General features: G+C 38.2%; 1 protein-coding gene across 14 annotated transcripts in view; it reads left to right on the top strand.

Moving 5' to 3' along the window:
- The window catches only part of PCDH15 (protocadherin related 15), an 862,106-nt gene that overhangs the window by 573,785 nt on the left and 264,329 nt on the right, over window positions 1-23,992 (top strand). For all 14 annotated transcript variants that reach the window (XR_006165419.1, XM_042793586.1, XM_042793412.1 and 11 more), the window contains 3 exons: window positions 7,504-7,664; window positions 11,894-12,049; window positions 20,392-20,511. Coding sequence is in view for 13 of the 14 variants with exons in the window: in XM_042793586.1 (XP_042649520.1) it covers window positions 7,504-7,664; window positions 11,894-12,049; window positions 20,392-20,511 (437 nt within the window). In the remaining variant the exon portion in view is untranslated. The remainder of the gene's footprint in view (window positions 1-7,503; window positions 7,665-11,893; window positions 12,050-20,391; window positions 20,512-23,992) is intronic.

The following is a 23,992-nucleotide window of genomic DNA, read 5'->3' as shown; positions in this document are numbered from 1 at the left end:
TCTTTGCCCTCTGCTTTTTCCTGGGTATCCATCTCTGCCTTTCCACAGCCACTCTTTATCTCTTGCACATCTTAAAAGGGGGATGGGGGAATTAACAAAAAATTTAATCTAGGTTTATACACTTAGGAAGGCAAGTACTGAATATTTAGTGAATTTAGTAGTTAGCATTTGACCATCGCGCTTTCCTCTCCTGGTTTCTTTTAATCCTTATTTGTTATGTTTTGATGTAGAGTATACATGCTGTGGGTCAGCTTTTTCGAAGTCACATATGAGTTTCAGCCTGGGGCAGGAGTCTTTAGTGCTAGGTCTGTCTTTATGCTGGCTGGGAAGCACTCAAACAAGAAAATGGGTCACCTTCACTTAGAGCGGACCCAAACTGGTGCTGTACACTACCTTAAAGACTGATCTTTTCCCCGTAGTACACAAATCCTTACAGTGGCTCAAGGTGGGAAGGCATAAGGTCCATGTGGGAAGACTGGGAATAAAAGCCTTAAATGTGAACTTGTCAGACTCCTAGTTTGGGCAAAATAATGGGCTGGTTTTAGCTATGCTCTGTAATTGCTTGGAGGCTGTGGCTGCACGCAGTGCAGGGCTGGAGAAGACAGGCCAGGATGGCAGGGAAACAAACTTGAAACAACCTTGGAAACTTCTCAGAGATCCTTACTGATGATATGAGGACAGGGAGTGGGAAGTATGTAATCCAAGAAGTGGCTTTGTAGAATTACCCCATTTTTGTTTATGAACCTGCAGCATGGGTCGAACGAAGTTCATGATAATGCTGAGAATTTACTTTTGCAATAAGGTTTTAATTTTCCATTGATTTCTAATTTATTGCTATTTAATCCATCCTATTCTACAGACATACACCTTCAGATGTAGAAAAATAAGTTTGTGATCCAGGTTTAACTGTGAAAACTCTGTAGAATATCAAAGAAAGCAACTACCATTTCAACTGATCCATCTAATGCCTTTGTATAAGAAAATAATCCCCATTTTCAAATTGCTTTACAATCAGTGGCAGGCAGAGGAAAGCAGTACAGAGATACAGGTGTGGGTTGTTTTTTGTTTTTGTTTTTTTTTTTTTTTTTTGTTTTTGTTTTGTTTTTTTTTTTTTTTTAATGCACATTTGCTCCATCTGAAAGAAAACTGGTGTATTACACACTGTATAAACATTGCTCAGGAGTCACCGAGTAGAGGAGAAGCTATCGGGTGCGTGCAGGTGGAACTTGGGTTCGGCAGCACGTTCCCATGGTCCTGAGCAGGCAGAGGTGGGACTGGCACGTGGAGACCTTCCTGCACCTCTGACCTCCCTCTGCCTGCTTTGGTTTCTTCAACTTGACCAACAGAAGACGCAAGTGCAGAGGCACTGCTGGGAGTGCCGTTCGCCCTTTGGCAGAAGGTTTATAACCACTTGGTCGATCTGGCATGGGGTTTCCCAGTTCCAGTAAATGTGCCCACCTGGACGTCGGGCCCAGCTGCATCTCACTGTCACCACCACCAAGTCCAAGCTTGCCAGCCTGCTGCTCTCCAGAGGTGCTAACTTCAACGGCTCTTTACAAAGCAGAATTTTCTAATTTCTTTAGGGTCCCTATTCTCACTGTCTTTGCTGGCTTGGTTTTAATTTTTCAATACACTAGGTGTGAAGAACCCCCACTGCTTTAGAGTGCAGAAGTTCTGATTTTCCTTCCATCTATTGAGAAATATCCGTACTTGCCCTTACTGCAGCTCAAAGAGTTAGAGACTGTGTGTATGTGTATATATATATGCCTTTTAAGTACCAATTTTTCTTTTCACTTGTCTTTTAGACAAGTGAATAAGTAATATGTTATGCTGCTCATTTAATGTACCATGCCTTTATGAGTACAGTGCATAGGATATCTGATTCTTTCCTTAAGTCACCTCTTCCAGATGGGTGCCATGCATAACGCTCCCAGGCAAAATACCACCGGCTGAAAAATTCACAACTGGTGTTCCAGGGTTAGGAAATACCGTGTATGTTTAATATAAATTCCCCGACATGTTATTTGGACTTGTTATACAGACTTGATTAATATGCTGAGATAAAACATATGTTCTGTGTGAACAGCAGAATATTATTTTTTTAATTATATTTAGTCTTTTTGTACATCATACAGCAGAAGCAGCTGCAACAGCAGAGGTGGATCATGCCATTGCAGGTGGTTTTGTCTTTTCATCAACTTTGAAAGTAAGAGTAACAAGATTTAGACTGTTCTTGAAGGAAGGGTAAGTGTGTTTGGGTGATAAAAAAATTTCAGGGCTATGTACTTCTGCTTTGGCTTCAGACACACTTCCCTTCAGGCTGTGGCTTCAGCCTCTGAGTGCTCAGGTGCTGCTGGGATCTCTCACAATTTTACACGCTGAGCACAGCCATGCAGCACTGAGCACGTGGAAGGCTACCCGCTGTTGTGTACAGGAGTCTTGCGAGGGTAAGATCTGTCCAATTTGTGTTTCACGTGTCTGCAGAAATACAGCTTGCTTAATTGGTTGCAGTGAGGTACATCTCCTCAATGTCGCTGGGACCGACCACCCACGATGTGTTGAGCCCTTGCCTTTGCCTGGTGCACCCCTCTAGTAGTGTCACTGGGGAGGTGGAACATGCTCCACATGCCCTGAGCCCAGTGACTGCAAAAAGAGAAACTATGAATGCCTTTTCATTCCTGAAAGCGCTGCAGGTACCATTCTGCTAGAATCCTGTTTTCTGATTCATGTGCCAGCATAAGGGTTATTCCCAGACCAGTTGTAAATCACTCACTCTTTAAAAAAGGGTTCCGCCAAAACATTCAACTAAAATAACCCCAAATTGTGTCTAAATCATTTAATAAGTGAGTCCTTACTGAGTCCTGCATGTCTGCTGTCTTTAGTAGAGCATAAACTGCAAATTCCATATTTCATGGCTTTTGTACCCAAGTCCCTCGTAATGCCCCTCCCATAGAAAGACCACCTTCTTCAGGGACTGATCTGTAAAAACAAACTCTTCTCTGTTATTCCAGACTAATGAAGTTTTTCAGCTTCTGGATTCCTCTCAAAGGAATAGCCTAGTGTAGAAGTATTGCTCTAGTATTTACAGTGCTCCATAATTTTTATTTTTGTTGTCTTGTTTTGTAGCTACCTGTTGAATAATTCCCAGCTCAGATAACATTTCTGACTAAATGTCATTATTTTCAGAAAAATGGTGTTACACCTGAAAAGAAAGATCTTTCCTCTCTTGTACAGTCTGTTGGTTTCTGGCTTTGTTTGTTGTTTTTTACCCAACAACTTGCTTCACTTTGATGCCCTGAGGCTTACTCTGTACTAATGCCTTGAAAATCTGTATGGTCTTTCCCCAAGACATCTCGGTCAGCAATCAGGCTTCAGTGAAGGTGGGAAAGCAGCCAAATTTTGGCCTCCACAGAAGATGAATTGCTGCTTAAAATCTACTTTTGTTGGTGTGCAGTCTAACTCTCACATAAGTCTTTTTTTAATTAGCCAGGAAAAATACCACTAATTGTAGTCCCTGGTGTCCTTTTTCAATGGCTTGTGCACACAGAACAGAAGTGCAGTGAACAATGCTGAAATACGATCGAACATTTGGGCATTTGAGTGTAACTTCCTAGAATCTGGGTACAAGAAACGCGCATCAACATGGAGCACCTCTCTCCTCACCGTGAGTGGCAGCGTCCTGTTCAGCTGCCCTCAGCAGACTTTGACCGCCACCTCATCCCCCCCACACTGTAAAATTGAACTTTCAGTATAATTACAGAAGAAGGAATGTAACTTTTATAACAAGGTAAAAAATTTCACTTCAGTTAAAGCACTGTTTGACCTTCTGTTTGTGTAAAAAATTACAAAAGCGAAGTGTTTCAACTTATTGCATTAGTCAACTGCAAATGTCAAGGGATGCGTTTGCTTTTGTGGTCGCATGTATGGAGAGTTAATCCAAACTGTTGATGCAGTCACATTGAGCTGCGTGTATTTAGATTTACTGCTAGCAGGTTACCTCCCTAGCATTTTAGGCCAAGGACAGAGGTAGGATGTAAGGAACAAAATGATAGATATCTAAAGGGGGAGAAAAAAAAAAAGACCCTCAATGTCAGATTCTTTGTAAGTTGGAATAATACTTTTAAGGATGACTATTAAAAGGCTTATTTGCAAACTACTGTCTCTTGAAGAGAGAGTACAAGTGCTTCATGAATATCTGAAGAAAAAAACAGTCCATTTTTAAGAACAAAAAAATCACTGTATCAAAACAAACCAAATCAAAGTGTTTTGTTAAATCAAGCAGATATCTGTTATAGAGTGCAACAGAGGAAAGTCAAATGAGATGCAGAATTCAGAGCAGTGAAGTCAGTTAAGTAGCAGTGGGTTACTAGAGACTGTATGAAGATCGTCATCACATCAAGATTTTAAGCCGATTAAATATTTTTTTTATGTATGTAATATCAAGAATTTATTGTCAGGTTCATTAAAAATTAAAGTTGTTTGAGCTCTTTAGCCCTTGCAGAAGGCTGAGTTTGGCAGAAGTCAGCCTTCTAGAAACTGGTCAAGGGAGGCCGAAGTCTCCTTGGATGAAGAGCAGCAAACCATGGTGTACGTAGTCTATGCCAAACCAAAGCTGCCTGCAAATGCCAGGTCGTAAAATATTGGGTGTGCGTCACTGTAAGGACACCGTTACAACCACTGTTGACTTGTTTTGCAGCACCTTCCCCTTTATGTAGATGTTTAAAATTATACTTCCATTTTTTTTTGCAATCTTTAACATGTGGAAAGTGCTGCTGGTATTAAGGCCCTTGTATCTTGCCACTTCCAAATGCGCACTGTGCTGTGAGGAAATTTATACGTGCCTTTGAGGGTATGTATTTTTTCCTCTGATTATTTGTATGTAGTTCGTGGAAGGGTAATCGCTACCTTCACAGGGGCATGGCCCTGTGGACTACTCTATCAGCAGTCTGAGCTCCACCACAATTATCAGCCTAATTCCTTTAGCGTTGTATCTGTTGGATTTCTCTACAGGCAGTCTGACTGTGAAGTCCAAAAGTAATTTCTCTTTGCTACTGTCACTTCAATCAAGACCTACTAATGTTAGATTATATTCATAATCTTTAGTTTTGTAGAAACCAGGGACCAGTTTTCATTATAGGACAATCTTTCTTTTTTAAAACAATTTTCTGAGGAGAAAATTAACCCTCTTTATATGTCACAATTGCTTAAGCATCTGGAAGCGTTGTACTGGTTGGCAGCTGTGGCAGCTCTGTGTCCTTGTAATTTGTGCTGTGGTGCCCCTTTGCTTCTCAGGTGTTTACTAGTCTTCAACATGGGAGAGAAGACAAAAGCTGCTGCTGCCTTTCCCCTCCCCTATTTCCTAATTACCCGTTGCAGTCTGTTTTTCTGCTACTTTCACGACCCTCTCCTATTCCCTTTTCTGTGTTATTTGATTCCTTCAGTTGCCCCAATTCTTCCATTCCTTAAGCTCCTCCTTTTCCCAGCAAGAATCTGCACTTGCAATATTTTCTATAAACACCACCTTACAGATTTGCTACATGCAGGTGGCCCTTCCTAAAATGCCTAGTACTGTGCTGTTTACAGGTAGAAATTGGGGATTTTTATTTCCCTTGAGAGCCGTTTGAATGGAGGTGTAGAACCTTCTCTTGAGATTAGTGCTGGTGAAGATGTAGCCAGAACTTAGACTTTGACTTCAGGTCTGAACAAGAAGACTAGAAAAAAAGCCAGATCGACTGAAGCCATCAGGGTGATTGTAGTGTTTGTTATCTTGCGTCTGTTTTTCAGGGAGGCTTTTCATGGGGCACCTTTTGTTCAGATGACCTCAAATTTGGATTGCTGACCTTCCTTTGCATCATCATTGAGGCACAATAATGAGGGCAATGCACAGAAGCTGGTAGATTTTGTAGATTTTAGAGGAATTGATGACTAGACATAGATACTTTGAATTGTCACAGAGCTTTTCCTGGTGAAATCCTCTTTACGTTAAAATTAGTGGTGGTCTCCCAAAGGCTATATGCCATTGTGAGCTACTTGGTCAGAGTATGATTGTACAGACAGTATTGCACAAGAAATTGTGCTGATAGCCAGAAAACACGTGGGTAGCAACTGTGTTTCTCATGCGGCTAAAAGGGTATTGCTCCTCTAACTTGAAATCCATCTTTTGTGCAAAGTTACGGACATTTGGCAGCGTTTTTTTCCTGTCATCTCTACTGTGTTCTAAAAAGTAGTTTCAAAATAAGTGATTGGAAAAACCTTATTGTGGTGTTTTCCTCAATAGGACTGTAAACCAGTTTGCTGTGGTTAAGACCAGTAATTAGCTTTACTGTTTCATCCCAAAAAAGCATTGGCCCAACTCAGAACTGCTCCCCCCAGATGAATAGATATGAATATGTATATGTGTATATATATACAAATATACATATATATATGAATATATATATATGTATGTATATGTGTGTGTATATATACACACACATACACACAGAGTAGCTGCTGTTACAAAGTGAAGGTGCATAGAAATGTTACTCTGCATTTTGGAATAAATTATTTGGCTCTTAATACAGGAGGTTATGTGATGAATACTTTTTAACTAATTTAGATGTTCTGCAGCTAGTGACGTTCACAGATTTTTTTCATAACTGTTGATGAACTTCAGCTAAGATCATTTATTTTAATATTTCAGTGTGAAGAAAACTGGGTAGTGTTAATTTTTCAGAAAAATGAAATCTTAGAGAAGTGTTTATAAATACTGTGCACGCAAATCTGAGGCACCGGAGTGCAACGTTTAGGGTAGTTAGTAAGGCTTGACATTTGGGAAGTAAGTTGGAGTGTTTTACACAGGAAATGATGTACATCGTGGGTACTGTGAACTGACTAATAGAGCTGTTGGGTGAGACTTCCAACTGACAACATGGGACAAGAAAAGAAAAAAAGCATGTTATGTATGTTGAATAGATGGCTGGTCCTAATTAAGTGCTGCCTTTGTCTTGGTAGACATATTATTCAGATCTTTATGCTGCCATATAGTTTTTTGTTGCAGAGCAACTCAAGGTATAAAACCTCTTTTTTCCTGGAGAGCTTTATGTAACTGTTCTTTTTTTCCCCTCACCTTGATGTGTCACTCTTGCTGTAGAAAATTTATTCCGGTTTTGGTTGTTATTTCAGTGCTTTCATTTGTTTGAGATGAGATTGGGTGATGGATGCTCAATGGAGAAAAAACTCATAGTGTTAAATATATAGCTGTATATGATGGGTTTCATCATCAACTTAAATTATTGAGCATTGCGAGTGCTTCTTCTGGTATTGTCTGAAATAGCATCAGTGTCAGAGACAGTTCTTCATTACAGATAATAAGGTTCAGACTTTTTAAGCATCACTCAAAGCAGAAAATACCAGAAACCCTAGTTAGAAAACAGTATTTTTATTGTTGCGGTTATTAGGAAAATACATTAAAATGTAGGTGCCCATATAAATTTCTCCCTCGTGTGTATATTGCTTTTGCAGGCACTATCCTGGTGGACAATATGCTGATCAAAGGGACAGCAGGAGGGCCAGACCCCACCATTGAACTCTCCTTAAAGGACAACGTAGATTACTGGGTGATCCTCGATCCTATCAAGCAGACGTTATACCTAAATAGCACTGGCCGAGTTCTGGACAGAGATGTAAGTTTGGGGTTTGCTGTTTGTTTTCTTTTCTCCCCATAGACATTAAGTTCTAAACTTGTGTATGCTTATAGGAAGGCTGTAAACATGAGACTTGCTAGAATATATTAGCTGCATCTATCTATTGTCCCCAGATGGATGTGAACAGAGTTGATTTGATTCTTTATTAGGACTTATTGGGAACATGCAGAGACTTAACCGTGTATACAATTATATGTGGATGAACACAACAGTAAAGACCGAACAAATGGATGTGTGGGTTGGCAGAAATACATGTATTAAACCAAAACTGACTTGTTTACTGAATTAAAAACATTTTTATTCTGGTTTGCTACTTTTTTCTGAAAGAAGTGCTAGTCACCTCGTGTCCCCTGACACTTACTAAAAGCCTACTTCAGCCCTGAACATTGACTTATGAGATGTGGGAGCAAGCAAAGGAATTGTGAATATTATAATTCACTTATAAAGCTTGACATATTTCATTGAGAATGTGCTAGTTCAGATTTGTGTGGTATGCTCGTTCCTAATAGCATTCATGAAATATTGTCAGGCTGTTTGATTTTTATAAAAAGAAAGATTAAAAACACACACACAAAAAATAAGAGTGTTCTCATTTATGCTAATTCCACTGAAGGGAAATACTTCAAAAATAGAGACATTTTCTCACGGTGTTATGGCATTGCTGCAGTTCATAAGAATGTGAAAGGAAAATTGACTCAAAAGTGACTGTAATCAACATGGAAAGAGTGCTTTAAAGATCAGAAGTTTTCCTTGGAGTCTATGAAAGTTTGTTTTGTATCAGCTTGATTGATTAATTTGTCTTCTCCCTGTGTTTTGAGATCTATTCCTAAGTACCAGAAACAACATGCAAATTCTTCTTCATTTCCATTTTTAGTTTAAAAGAGCTAATTGAATTCAGCTGTTCTTAATTTAGTTTTAATTCACAAACTGCTTTCATATGTGAAGCAAAGGCGTGCAGTACAAAACACAGCAGAACAGATACGGTGGCAAAAGACTTCTCGGTGCATTGGCAAAGAGTCGGCATTTCCTCAGGTGCAGATGGCCGGCTGCCTTTGAGGGGACAGGCAGGCGCTGGAATGTGTTTGGCTTTTCAGTTTTATTTTTAAGTCAGAGCAAAAAGCGAGAGCCCCTAATAGGAGGTGAGGCTTTAGAACCACTCTAAGAAACGCAGGGTCAATCCTTCATCAGCCCATGCAAGTCTCCATATCCATACGGCATTAGGGAAAAAACCTAATTCCTGTTAGATCAGTGCTAATTCTTTTTTCAGTGCCCCTTTTACTGACACTTTTCTCTCTAAAGGTTCCTTCTGAGCTGCTTTACCTAAATCTAACTAGAACCTTTACCAAAGCAACCTTGTCAAATTATTTGATTTCGGACATTAGTAACAGTCTAACTAAGCTCACAAATGCTGCACATTATTACGAACATATATGGACACTTTACAGTGATGTTCTTTGCAGGAAATAGACCTAAGTCACAAGGAAACAAATGGAGGGGGTGTATATTTTCTTAATTATATATAGGTAATATTGGTTACCATAGGTAATATGGGTATTTAAGGGGTCATTTCCTCATTTTTTACTATGAACCGTAACACTTCTTACCTCTAGTACTGTAGTGCTGGGTAAAATTACTTATTTGTGTTTACGCTTACTGGGATATGAAAAAACCCCTGAGATTTAAGGTAATTGAGATCTTGGGTGAGAGCCCCACGGTAGCTGTCTTCTGTGGTCTCAATGAATTACTGTGAGTCACAAGCCAAAGAAAATGCAAGCAGCCCACAAAAACCCCACTGGCTGAGTAAAAAAGTAAAGTTTGTCATAGACTTGATTAATACGGCTCTTACCTAAAGACTGTTTCCAGCCTTCAGAACCAGATCTATACTAACCCCTAAAATACAAAATCATTCAAGAGTGTGTGTGGTTTCTTTTTTTCTTTTAACAAAAAAAAGCAAACTATTTTTATCATCTTTCAAGTTAAAACCATGTGAAACTTAGTAGTACCGATAAAATTTGGGGCTTTATTAAGTTGAACGTAAAATTCAATTTTTTATTACAGAACAAAAATTGTAGTCTCTGATTCACAAATGGTGCATATACAATTGCATTCAATATATTTGGATACTCTTCCCATTTTTCTCTCTCATGTGCCCACTTGTCAACTCCCTGCTGATTCACTTAGCCTGATCCTGTTCTTATTTTATTGCTTTTCTTGAAAGAAAATCTTGTTAGATCCCACTGATTGATTTTACTAAGAATGACAGTATGTTTTCCAAACAAAATCAGATAAAAAGAAAATTCCAGACTTTTCTTCCAAAACTTTAAGTACTTAGGAAGGATGAATAACAATAAATCAGAACGGAAGGTAAAAGGAACTGCTAAGAGGTGTTGGGATAATTTGTCCCCATTATCATAAACAATTTGCTACATTATGCCATTATATATTTACATTTATTGTCTATAAATGCCTAGATTGATGAGTATTTGACCTGATTTCAAATCTAAGCACTGACCCAGCAGAAATTGTATGTATGTGAAAGTAGTGTTGGTCCTGTACTCCTCATATTATGCCAAAGGTGACAAACTGATTTTTTCCATGTTCTTGTGAAAAAGGTCAAATCCAGAACACGATATATTTACATATCTATCATTACCACTAATTATGTTTTATTTGGGCGTTGCTAATAAATCTAGATACATTCAGTAGCATTTGAAGTTTATTAAAGGTGGCCTAAAAATTCTTGGATCTTTTGAAGAGAATGCCAGTTTGAAAAATTTACGGAAATTATACTGTCAGAGGCTTAATTTAAGTTACAGATGATATTTGGTGTGTTCCTACGTGGGGTAAAAGTTCCAGAGATAAAAGTAGAACCGTATCATAGATGGATGCAGATTTTTACAGCAACAAGAATGGACTTTTTGTTAAAATCTCATGCTGTACTTCATCGCAGAGAAAGCTGAGTGTAAGTGTGTAGGGGAGAACAGCTATTTCACGTAAGATATCAGCACCGCTGTAAAGCCCCCTTGTTTTCCCAAATCTTCTGTCTCTTAAAAACTGGTTAGTGCCAAAGGCTGAATGGTGAAGAAAGCCATGTGGTTCTAAAATCCATTATAGCAAAAATGGAAAAAAATCAATCAATCAAAGAAATTGTAGCATTTAGAGTGAAAGCATAATTATGTAGATATATAATTATGCTATAATTGTAAGTACTGGAATCTCAATATAAAAACCTGTTTGCGTTCACTGTACAGAATAGTATAGCATAGACATCTTTAAATTACATTTTTGAGTTGTTTACTTTCTTGAAGAATATGAGGTTGATAAATACAGATTTTTTTCATTTTGTCCCTTCCCATGGTTTCTCGCTCTCTGCTGAGTGTTAGATACAAAATCAAAATGGACTTGCTGTCAATATTTTATATGCCGGGCTGTTGCTTCAAATATGTAAATTGGCACTTGCCATGGTGAGAACATTGTGAATAGAAGTCATGCTGGAATGCTGTATTTCTGTAGCAGTCTCTCTGAAATTCCATTTTGACCAAAGGTGTCTTTTCCTTTATTCTTCTGAAAATTGGTTTATTAACTCAGGTGAGTAGCAGTAGCCTTTCCAGCTTAGATTTCTTTATCCATTCATCAAGTTTGGGAATTATTTTTATTTGACTATTATGATGTTCACTGGAGTAAAAACAACAGGACTTCAGATTGTCTACACTTAAAGGTGACCAAGTTGTTTCTAAATTGCTTGGTAAATGTAGGTGGTAGCATATTGAATTTAGTTCTGACTTGACCTTTCAATTCCAATATTAATAAACCAAAGGTTAAAATGTGTGACATTTTCTAGGTATCTTTCAATAATCACAAGATGTTCAAAAGATGTGCATTTTTTTTTCCCCGTTGCTTTTCTCAAGGGAAGTGTGAAAGACTAATCATGCCGGGGATTTTTATTTCTGTGTTAGCACGTACAGCTGGCAAAGCTCAGTCTGCAAAAAACAACTTGGAAACATGTTAGTCTACTTAAAATCTTGCCAGCACGAGTTGTAGCGAGGACAGTCTCAGAGAAGCTTTTTAATTCAGATATAGAACATTAAACATAACACAGGCAGGGTGATGGGCTATAAGTGAACCTAAGCAGTATTAAGATCAGTGGAAAAATTAACTGTTACTTCAGATTTTGACTACGTATTATAAAAATGTATTTTCACTTGCAGCCGCCAATGTCCATTCAGTCCATTGTGGTGCAAGTCCAGTGTGTTAACAAAAAGGTCGGCACCGTTATCAACCACGAAGTACGGATTGTGGTGAGAGACAGGAACGATAACTCCCCTCAGTTCCAGCAGGAGCAATACTATGTGGCAGTAAATGAGGTCAGAACCGCTTACCTTTTTTCTCTTTCTCATTTGGGTGGTGTCATTGCTAAGTGGCAGCTTTCAGTTCTTCCATTTCTCATTTGAAAACCTGGTAAATTCAGTTGTTTTTAAATCCCTCCCGTTTGTGTCACGTTAGAAAAACACAGCACAGAGTACAACTCAGGTTTTAGCATGTAAGCTGTTCTTCCTTTTTCTTAATGAATATGAAGGCAAGCACGCTTTTCATCAGGATGCTTGTAACATCGCAGAAGACGTTGGAATCTGAAGCTCCATCTCGATGAGCACAGCATTGGTTTCTGTTAAATTTACAGAGTGTTTTACTGCCTTATGCAGTTGTATCAGCAAACATGGAGGCAAACCAAATGTATCTGAGAAACAAATGTAAAGCAAATAGTTCAAAAGGTTTTTTTAACCGTATTGAAGCTTGGCAAAGTGCAATTTTGGTTTATTGCTGTTTCTCTTTATTAAATGATGTCGCTGAACGGAAATCTTTTGCTTTACTTTTTTTGTGGATTAGATAGCTGTGGATTGGACTTCCCTGTATTGTTTGAAGGAAAAAAAAATATTTCTTTCTTGAGCTGGTACAACTTCATTTAACTTTATATTTACATTTTTTTATTCTCTTAGGGATTGAATTGAATAATCTGCTAATAACCAGTACAAGGGATCTGTGTTTTCAGTAAGTTAGTATGCCAGGGCTTTACTAATAAGAAGTGGAAGTGTGAACTTGCTCATAACTTGTAACCATACTACTGTCACTGGTGCTTGCACAAAGCATTAGCTGGAATTTCCACACATACTATTTAATCCATCTGCACATAGACAGATACACAGCTCCCTCGCTAACCAGCTTGACAGTGTGTGCGCTTTGTAGGTGTAATATCTCCCAAAAGCATCGTGCTTCCTGTTCGTGTCTATTGTAAGGAAATCCTTGACAAATGTGTCTCAACCTTGCAATTACCCCTAAATGTTTTTTTTGTTTTGTTTTTTTGTTTTTTTTTGTTTTAAGAGGGTGAAGTCTAGGGCTAAGATTCTCCCAAGTAGTCAAAACTATTATATAATTATTGTCACCTGTAATACAAGACAAATAACTTTAGCTAGATTTTGCTTTAATAGGTAGTTTTTCAATCTCAGAAATGCCGAGGGGGAAAATTATATTTTGGTGGAATAGAATGTTTTTTATGTCAAGTACTTTTTATATTTGAACTGTCCACACCATACAAAAATTAATTTGTAAAAGAAGCTGAGGGTAGTTGGAATGCCAACATAAATCCTAGTTTCACACGTGTCTTTTCCATTTGCACATCAAAAGACATGGCTTAAAATTAAGCCTGTGTTTTTCCAGAAGTCTTAGAATGAGATTAATTTGCTAGGTTAACGTCTTGGTTTGTACCAAAACGTATGTCAAATGTTATACTTTATTGGTTAGAAAAGGAGGATTTCCATGCTAAGTTAGACCAAAACCTCCTCTAGTCCCAGTGTATTTTCTCTGTCAGTGGCCCTTGCAGACGCTCAAGTAAGAGCTTAAGGATCGGGAAACATGAAATGGTGCTGTTCTAGAGAACTCACTGAAGCTCCAGTCACTTGCAGTTGTAAAATATGTTAGACCAAGGTGTATGGAATAGCTCTTGACCAATTTTTGACTTTCCACTTGCTTGTGAACATGGATATATTAAAATTATTATTACAAGAAATATTGACTAATCTGTATCTAACTTTTCCATGTTGTCACAGGCATCTGTCACAGCATCAGAAGTTGCGTGGTTGTAAGTTCAGAAATACCAGGGTATCATTTACTTTGTTTCCAAAGCCACCCTTCAGTTTCAGGAGTAGAGAATTTTATCACACCTATTTGCTAATGCCTCAGTGTTTCAGAGTGGTAATACTCCCTTTGGTCTCCCTTCTCCCATCTCTAAATTCTTCCTCGAGTGCACGAGCATGAAGAGAGCAAATTCCATGCCTTAAGCCAAATTTCCCAAATCCTTCAAAATATGTGCACTTATTAATCTGGAAACTACATGGTCTCTCTTATGAAAAAGCCATGGGTCCTCCTTTCCTTCCTTACTCAAGGTGTTGTATTCATCAACTTTTTTCATCATGTCATCATACCATAATTTCTCACTCTACTGCTTCCAATATCTTAATCTGGATCTTAAAAATCCTCAAAAATCTCTATACACACATACTGTCTGTAGAATTTGGATCTATTCTGCATATTGTCAAGCAATCCTTAGGGATTTAAGTGTTTTCTTCTGTCATTCACACACTTGTAGATACAGAAGAGCCCTGGCTACAGTGATGCAAAATTAAAATGTGCAGAGAAATTAAAGTTCCCCACCAGCACATGTGTGGTTTCAAAATGTATCTCCTGCATCTAAGTATAAAAATTATCAATACATGTTTCTTGAGGAAATACTTTTTTTCAGGAGGATCTTAATTGTTCTATTAAAAGTATTCTCCTACATAGCTGCAGCATGATTGTTCTCATACTTGTAATGTTGATGGAGCCTGTGATGTCTGTTTGACTTGGTGGCTTAGCTTTGAGTGACAATGCTGCTATTTATATTAAGTTACAGTTAAAACTGTTTTCAATGTTTAGTTTAAAGTATAAAGTAGAATGTGTGTTTCCCTAAAATAATTCTGTGATTTTTAAGCAAAGTGCTATTATCTGAGCATTTATAAACGAAGTAGCTAATTAGAGTTAATAGGAAAACCCCACCCTGCTGCTTTTTTTTTTTTTTTTTGGCGGGGGTTGGGGGAAAGCAAGCAAAGGAAATGCCCTACATCTGTATGTGTGTACATCTATATTTACATGCACACTTGTGTGTATACGTATATATGTACAGTCTCCATTCTCTCTGGTCCTCAGTAGTCATAGCAGGGGGCTAGTGCAGGCACAAAATAGCTATCTGCTTAAAATTAACTGGCATTTTGTGCATAAGCTGTAGTCAAGAAGCTGAGGTTGTAATTAAACTATTGACTTTTTATAGTTGTTTGGGTTTTGAAACACATTTGGGACATAATTCAGACAACTCCGAAGTAGTGCTGTTCCAACATCTGAAGTAACTCAGCTGATCATCACTCTTGGGCTGCTGCAACTCTGTGCAAGCACTAGGGCAGAAATGGGCTCTTTTCCTTCATGTCATGAATGCCCCTGCCCTGTAAAGAGTGTGGGTTTTCAGGTATTTATCTCTATTTCAGTCCTTTTCCCTTTCCTTCTCCCTTGCTGCTGGGGTACCCGTGCGTGTGAGGCTGGGAGCACTGTCAGAGTCCGTAGCAGGCTCTGGCATCACCGAGAGCTCAGTGCAGCACAAGCACGGAAGCCCTGCACAGGGGTGCTACCATTTAGGAGCAAGTGTCCCTTTTCCCTTTCTAACGCTTTGTAAAGATAAAGAATGTGAGGGTCTCAGCCAAAAGCAAACCCAGCTACTATCCACAGCATTAAAAATATTGCCATAGGCGTAAAAATAAGTTAAGGTTGATGTTATTGTTTTAATCATAATTAAAAATGCTCCACAGGGTTATTTCCTTTGTTTTGTGTGTTTATATTTTTAATTACATGAAAATGTCACGTCATTTTTCGTTTACAAAAAATCCTGACAAAATTACATTAGCCTTGGGCTAAATTTGACCATATGTTATTACTGACTTAAAGATACAAGTTACTGCAGTGTATTAAAGCAAAAGCTCTATAGTTAGGTTGAAATTCAAGGAAATTGTGCCACTCAGTGACCCACAGGCAAATCTATAGTGTTGCCACAATGGTTTTAAATATATATAGTCTAATACAAGGACTAGAAACTAAAATCTTGTACTGCTGAGGCAAAACTGTGGTTGTCTGTGTTTTCTGTTAAACACAACTTATCTTGACAAATTTTATCTCAGTCAACTACAACTCAGAATTACAGTTGTAGTTCTGAGCTGTAATTAGAGATAAAGTTGTAGCATTGCCTGGGTTTTATAAGACTGACTTTTTTTGTATTAGTTTTCACAGAAGCCTTACCCGAGTCCTACAGAGGTGTTGGTAAGCTCAGGAGCATTTAATAACAGATTTTGTTTGGAAATGGTAGAGGAGTTATTAGAATACTCTTTGAAAACAGTATTACTTTTTCAGTCATACATAAGCTTGTAGCTGCTTGTAAACCAAAATTTTAGAGCTGGTTTGGTTTTTGGTTTGGGGAGAGGTTTTACCCCTCCTTAAGTTGGCAGAGATGGGAATCCTTTGCAAAATGAGTGTGTTTCCTAAACTTCTGTCATCTTAAAACTTTGGCTTTGGGCTGTTGAGAATTATAACTTGTGCTGAATTTTCATTTCTTCTAGTGTAATTATTCATATCTCTTTCCTTGTGGTATTGAAATAATTAATCTCTGCAGGTAGACATCATCAAAAGAATATTAGCTCAGAATGATTAACTGTAAATCTTACTTTGCTCTGCTGTTCAGGGCCACTGTGAAAAATTATTCATTTTTAACTTTGTAAATAGGCAATAATAGGAAAATTTATTCTCAAAATGTTTTATGGAAGTGTTGAATGTTCCTGTCTGCATCTAGACTTCTAATAGGCATAAATCATGTTGAAGGAAATTTTTAAGCATTACAGCTGTTGGCTGTGGAAGAATAAGATTTATTGTGTGCATTTCTTCTCTATTTGTTTAACTGCATTCTTTTGAAATCTTACTTGTTTCTTGTCATTGTGGTTCTTTTTCACCACATTGAATTACCACAGATTTTTATCCTCAGACAGTCACTAACACTCATAATTTTTTTCTTTACAATTCCTAACATTTTATCTTGCGTTAAGTAAGGCCCTCTGTGTGATCAGTTTGCTACATAACTTCAGCCCCTTTCTGTAGGAGATATTACAGTTTAATATGGAGAAACAAAATTCCTCTCCAAGGTATTTGCTGAAGTAGGCATGTCTAGCGGGAAGGAGACAAGTGGGGCTGTAGAAATAGTTAAAGCAACATTTCCTGGAGCTGCTTTTGGGTCCTTCTGAAAGGTGGCAAAGAAGGGAGCCTGGAACACCTTCACAGATGTATTTTCAGCTCCCTCATCTCCCAGAAGACTTGGTGGTGGAAGATTTTTCAGAGAATGAACCGAGTTGGAAACTGTGGGCAAAAGGGTGCTGTGCAGAATCTCTTTGCTACAGGCTTTTACATAGCCATGGTGTGGGGTGGTTTTAACTCTAGATAAGTCTTCACTGCCTGGAGAATGTGTGCATCTAGTGAAGAATGAATTTGATCACTGCTTTGAGACATTATTTATATTATATAGTATATAATACAAAACGACCTCGATGTTCTGGTTTTCGCCAGTGCCAAAGCTCTGATGAACCAGTTTGTTTTGCTTGCACACACATGTATTCAAATGGCATGCCCATTTTATGTCTGTGTGAGATGAAACCCAGTCTTTCAGCCTGCTCTTTTAGCTTTTGGATACGTGTTTTAGATACCTTCATAACAGGCATTTAGAAAAGCATGCCTTTCATTCCATGTTACCTGTCTTTCTTCCTAGGAATGCAGTTCCTCACAGGCTGTTCACATAATAAGTAATCCTTATTTAAACAAGAACAGTGGGATTATTCATGTTGATAAAGAACAGTGTACATGTATTATACATATATAACACACATCCTTCACGTGTGAGCATGTGTGCAGGCCCAGCCCTTCCTGAGCCTCTCGACAGCAGTGCAGGTACCCAGTTAGGCCAGTCTCACCAGCTGGGATGTTGCCCTGGAGCTCTGTCCTCTCCCTTTGCAGGACGTGACATTACAGTGTCCGGCAATACAAACACCTCCTTGGGTGTCTGTCAGCGCTTGGGCTGTTCTGATGTGCCAGGATTTTTCTTAAGAGAGATCTGTTGTTTGACCTCCAGTGGTAACGAGAACATGCGGGTGTTGAGTGGCGAGTGCTGGAGAACGTGTAGGCAAGGAATGTGGCATTTGGCAGCATGCTCCACACCCTGCTCTCCACCCTGCCATGCCTGTGGTGTCTTCAGAACTGCTCCTCTCTGCTTCTTCTGGAAGCACTGCTGCTTTTTTTCTGTTTTGATAGCAGTAGCGTGGGAGATTTCCATAGCATGCCAACCCCTGGCAAGCCAACGCGGTGCCTGGCTCTTTCCACTAATGAGACTGTATCTTTTAACCAATGATTAATTTGTTAAACTCTTTTATTTAGTGTTGTACTGGCTGTCCATGCCCAGGTCGGGGCTGAAGGGTCTCTGTGAGGAGTGTCAGGGCATGGCCCAGCCCCTCAGCCAGGCCATCGGTGCCCCAGGGAAAAGGGTTTAAGAAAGGGGAAAGTGCCGTGTGGCAGCAAGAAGTGAGGGAGAAATTGTGAGGAGGAGAGGAGGCGGGAGTGAAGGAGTGAAGATGAACCATGGGAAAAGGAGTGGGATAGGGGAAGGTGCTGTTTTGTCTTCGTTTGTCACCATTCAAACATATTTGTAATTGGCAGTACGTGAAATTAATTTTCCCCAAGTCGAGTCTATTCTGCCTGTGAGGGTAATGGGTAAGTGATCTCTCTGTCTCGACCCTTGAGCATGTTCATCTCATTTTCCTTCCCTGTGATGTTGAGGAGTGAGGTGAGAGGGCACCTGGGTGGGTGTATGGCAGCCGAACAAGGGCAGCCCACTATTTTAGTAGGGGAAAAAATACTACAAACCCTCCTGTAAATTTTCCAAATTGGTTTTCAGGTTGATTTGGTCTTCTGTCCCCTTACAAAAACATGAGAGCGCCTCTTCTCCCCTACACATGCACTTTGTCATTAGCCAGTAAGTTTTCTTTGGTTTATGACAGTTGACTCTGATTTTGTACTGTCAAGCCAGGCTCATGTTTCTGAGATGATTGCTCTCCTGAATTCTTGAAAGGCTGCTGCTGTACCAGAGGTACAAGGCAGAGACTTTCTGTGCGGTAATTATCTCACAATTAGTAGACGTGAGGGAACAGTCAACTTCCTACACCCACATGTGACACTTGTACTATCTATACCAGTAGTAAGGAAGTCAAGTTTATAGCAAAACATAAACATACCACATACTTATGTGGCATAAGTTTAGATAATGTGAGTAAGTATTGTAAACTAAGACCCACCTGTTTTATCATAAAAAAAAAGGCTTTGAATTGTGTTTTTTATTTCAAAGATTCAGTATTCTCATTGCTGAAAATATTTCTCGGAGAACTCTGTCAGCCATTAAACTCTTAAAGTAATTAGCAGCTTTATAAATAAAACAGGGCAAGGAACTATGACTATCAGAGGAAATGGGCAGTTATGTGCTTTGTGGTGTGAACTACAAAATATGAAAGTGAAATTGCATCCACATTTGCAACAAATGTTAGAATGACTCTTTGTCCTTTGCCACCCTCCCTTTATAGAGCATTTCAAACCTTTTTAGACCCCATAGGTTTAAAGATGTGCAACAACTTAATGTAAAATTTGGAGGAAAGACGAGGGGTCAGTGGGTCTCTGTGAATTCAGGGGCCAAAAATTTGGGTGTCATGAGAGCAGAAGAAGGAAACATAGCTGGGAGCAATGTCTATGTTGAATCCAGAACTGTTCATTTGTTTTTCTGTTTGGGGTTGATTACTCACCAAGTTTTCTGAATATTAAAATTCGGAAATGATGACTCTCAAGAAATCAGTTGGACTTTTGTCCTTGATCTGAATGGGTCTTGATTTCATGCTGTTTATCTACTCTAGGATAATTATAAATTGATTCATTTTCAAAATATAATTTTATGGGTATTCAATTACTGCCAACAAAATATTGGAGAAACAGCATCATTCTTGTGTTTGTTTAAAGCCATAAAGCTCTCTGGATGTCTGTGTTTGCTTGTAATAATATTTATCTGGTGCTTTTCACATTGTCATGAAGACACTATTAAATAAGTTCTATTTACTTCTGTAGCTCATCTTTATTTTCCTTCCTGAGTCTGAAAAAGTAGCTTTTATTTTTTTAATCTATTTATATTTATTTCATGAATTCTTTAAGTTTTAAGACTTTTTTTTTATCTTCATATTTTTAAAAACAAATGAGGGTCTGTCCTGATGCAGACAATCTGTGTAATAAATATGGAAATTGGTTTCACTTTGTATGTGACACTTGGCATAAGTTAAAGTAGAATCTGAGTACATTGTGTCTATGTAGTTGCTTGTACATGAAGTTTGAGACCAAACAAAAGGGATGAAAAAATGTGAACCTTGCATTATAGACCAGAGCTATGGGGGGGGGGGGGGTGGGGTGGGGGTGGGGAAATAAAAAAAAGACCTTGCAAACAGTTTTTTAATTGTTTCTTGTATACTTTAAGATTTTAATGGGTATCTGTCCTTCTCTGTTCTTGAAGTTAACTCCAGTTGGAACAACCATCTTTACAGGATTTTCTGGAAACAATGGTGCTATTGACATTGATGATGGTCCGAACGGACAGATAGAGTATGTCATCCAGTACAATCCTGATGACAAGGTAAATGCATTTAGCTTGTTTGTTTGTTTGTTTCTTGAAACAGCAAATGAACATGAGGTTACTGTTAGACTTCATAAAGAAATGCTTTCCTTCGTGGTGTAGAATATCCTCTCTGCCTATGAGGCTTGCTTGTCCTGTAAACAGCTGAATTTACCTTCCCTTTCATTGCCATGCTGTTAGCAGCTGGATTTCTTCAGTATTAATCACTAATAATCCCCTGTCTTCTCCAGTGCTGTTCACACACTTCATCTTGGCTTTGGCATGCCTTTTCAGTCCATGATAGGTAGTTGTGTATTTACTCCTATACATTTACATCTAATAGATTCACAGCTAAGAAATATTCATAGGCATGGCTAAGGTACTGTCAAAAGAGACACTGTGACTTTTCTCATTATGTCATTTATATTTAAAGATCACTGTTTTAAACATCAGAGGGTTTTATATTATTGAAACAAAACACTAGTGAACCCTACCTATTATCTTTGCAAACAGCTGCCTTTAGAGACAATAAGTTTAAAGTACTAAAATAAATTCTCTTTAGGGTCAGATGTGTGCACTTCTCTATTATAACAAGGTTTTGCACATGGGCGATTTGTGTGAAGTGTCTGTTGGCATTTTTGTAGCAAATTCAAATTAATTTTAGCAATTCTTTTTTGCAAACCAGGCTATCTTCTGACATGGGCTAAGAGCACAGTTACTGTTGATCAGCTGGTATGAATTTGTTAAGCAGGATAACCTTATTTTGTGTTCATCCCAAAGATGATGCAGATGTTAAAGGGGGGGGGGGGGGGGGGGGGCGGAAGGGCGGGGCTTGGGAGACAGGTGGCAAGGAGAAGGAATAGAACATATAGACTTAGTAAGCTCTTACTGAAATTCCATACTTAAGGGGAATTTGAGCAGGAAGAGTTTTATGAGAAAACAGCAATCTGATTTCCAGTTTAATTAGAAGTGTAGGTACATGATTTTTGATTCAATTTGCACCATTTAAACTGTACACCTCATAAAGGCTTTAGTTCTATTTCCATTGAAGTCAACAAGAGTTTAAATATCTACCAAATTACACTTAGTGCTTATACTTTTTAGGCAGTAGAATTTTGTAGAACAGTGACAGTACCAAGGAATAATTCAGTATGAACTAATGATATAAGACTACTTTTTTACTTTTCACTGGAGTAATGGTTGATTTTTGCATAGCTACATGCTGAGACATAATATTTACTTACTATATCTACATATTTTGAGGACAGAGATTGTTTCTTGAAAAACTATGCAGCACCTTTAAGCCACAATGTTTTCTGGAGAACATTGTTTTGCAAAGAGGCAATGTCTTTTTGACAGATGTGGAATTGTGATGTCAGGTTTTTGGGAGGTAAGGAATTTTCTGACTTTGTATGTTGTGTATATTTGTACTGATTTAATTTTTGAAGTGCTTGCAGTTGTTTCTTAGCGATTAAATTGATTGGGCAGACTTAAGCAATCCCTTGAGTTATGACACTTCAGTGAAACTATTTAAATGAATAAAATTATTAGTGCACAATGTGTGGGTTCATCGTGTTACATTCTCAGCTGTTCTTTGTACTGGTGGCTTGTATGACTGAAGAGTTTCTCTCCTAAACTTTATATAAACACTGGCAAGGATTTTGTATGGAAATAGTGAGTACTAAAATGTTATGCTAACATCATCTTTTAACTGTTTTCATGATGGAAGTGTTATAAATAAATGCTATTCCACTACCACAAGTATTTGAAAGGAAACAAAAGGCAGGAGGGAGTGGAAGGAATGGACAGGCAGTTTCAGATTTGGAAAAAAAACAACCAACCAAACCAACCCAAACTTTGAGTTTTTCTCTCCACTCTTTTTTTTTCCTACCCTTAACATAGTACTTAACAAAACCAGCTCAAATAATGTCTTCTGTTTCAATTAAGACTATGAAAAATGTTGGCACTGAGAAAATACTTCTTCCAGAAATGACTTCTTCCAGGTAACTTTAGAAAATTGAAAGTGTTTTAAAAAAATTAAAGATTTTAGCATACACTGAATATGTTGGTATGCTGAAAACAAATTAAAAAACTCCTTAAAATACTATTTCTGTTAAAATATATTGCACCACAGTGAAATATAAGAGCTGCTTTCTATTTAATTTACTATTAAACCATGGCATTGTATTGTTCAAAGGCATCCTGGGAAATCATTCTAAAAGCATCTCCCACAACCACATTAGCCTCAAGTTCAGCAGAGGGGTTCATCTAACCACTAGTGGAAGGACATTATAGCATGCCTAAGTGGTTTGGTCTGATGTTTTGCCACAGGAAGAGATAAAAAACATTTCCTAAAACTTTTCCTCTCTTACTCAGTGAAACTTATTCTCCCAGTGACTGTGAAGAACAGTGAGGGATTTCCCTGGTTGGAACAAATTCTGTGGAGTATTTAGTTGCTTTATTGCATCTTTGCCTTAAGACTTTTGTATTCCAGATCAGATAACTCCGATTCTTTCATCTATAGATAGCCTTTATGTGCTCTACCTAGTAATGCATTTTGTGCGTGTGGTTGACAGAGATGACTTCTCATCATTGTAAGCTGCTTCATCTCAGCTGTCAACTTGCCAGAAAGTTACTGCATAATATCTGCTAGAAGCACATTTTCTTCTTTATCCTGGGAAACAACTGTACTAGGCTCAGAAATGATGTATACAGCTTAGAATGAAATATTTCTACTTTTCTACTTCTGGGATCCCCCTATATTGTGTGATGAAGATCCCCGCAGTGTTGTTTGACACCAGTGACGTAGTCTTCTGCCTTATAAAATTCTGACTGATGATAGCTCCTAAGTTTCACTGGAGACTGATTTAGGCATTTGAAAAACAAGAGGTGTTATTCTAGAAATTCAATTTAACTTAATTATTTTGTTGTTTAATTAGGAAGGTATATAAAAGCCAGGTAGAAAAATGAATGCAAAGCATCCTTGACACAGGTCTGGGATCTAGCTATCATGCAAAGGAATGCCATAAAACTTTTATTAGCAGTTAAAAGCTAATGATCAAGTCAATTAACTTGCTAAAAAGATTCTGTCTGTTAATGCAGAGTGAGTTGTGAGATGTCTGAGGGCTCTTTTTATACCTGAAGGTTATTAAGACAAATGCATGCTCAAACCAAGTTCCAGACTCCCTCCTTACTAGCTACTGACTCCCTATTTACTAGCTGTTTTACTGAGATTCATTGTATTGTGTTTGGTGAGGATTCAAACAAATGTTTCTAGTTCATCTGGAGTTAGAGATTATGCATAATGCTGCACCGATTTTTCACATACCATCTCTCAGCGGAGTAAACAAAATTGTTATCCTGGTGACTTTCCCCATTTCAAATTTGCTGGCCTATATTCAAGGGCCAACAAACGCTCTAAGTTATGAAGACTGCTGTACAGAAGTGTTTTGTTATCTCCATTTTGAAGTGAGAATAGAACTAGATTTCTTCTCTTGAAGTA

This window comes from Tyto alba, unplaced genomic scaffold (assembly GCF_018691265.1).
Source record: "Tyto alba isolate M040663 unplaced genomic scaffold, T.alba_DEE_v4.0 Super-Scaffold_1, whole genome shotgun sequence".
Taxonomy (NCBI): domain Eukaryota; kingdom Metazoa; phylum Chordata; class Aves; order Strigiformes; family Tytonidae; genus Tyto; species Tyto alba.
The sequence above is the reverse complement of the archived record's forward strand: the minus strand, read 5'-3'. Positions and strand labels throughout refer to the sequence as shown.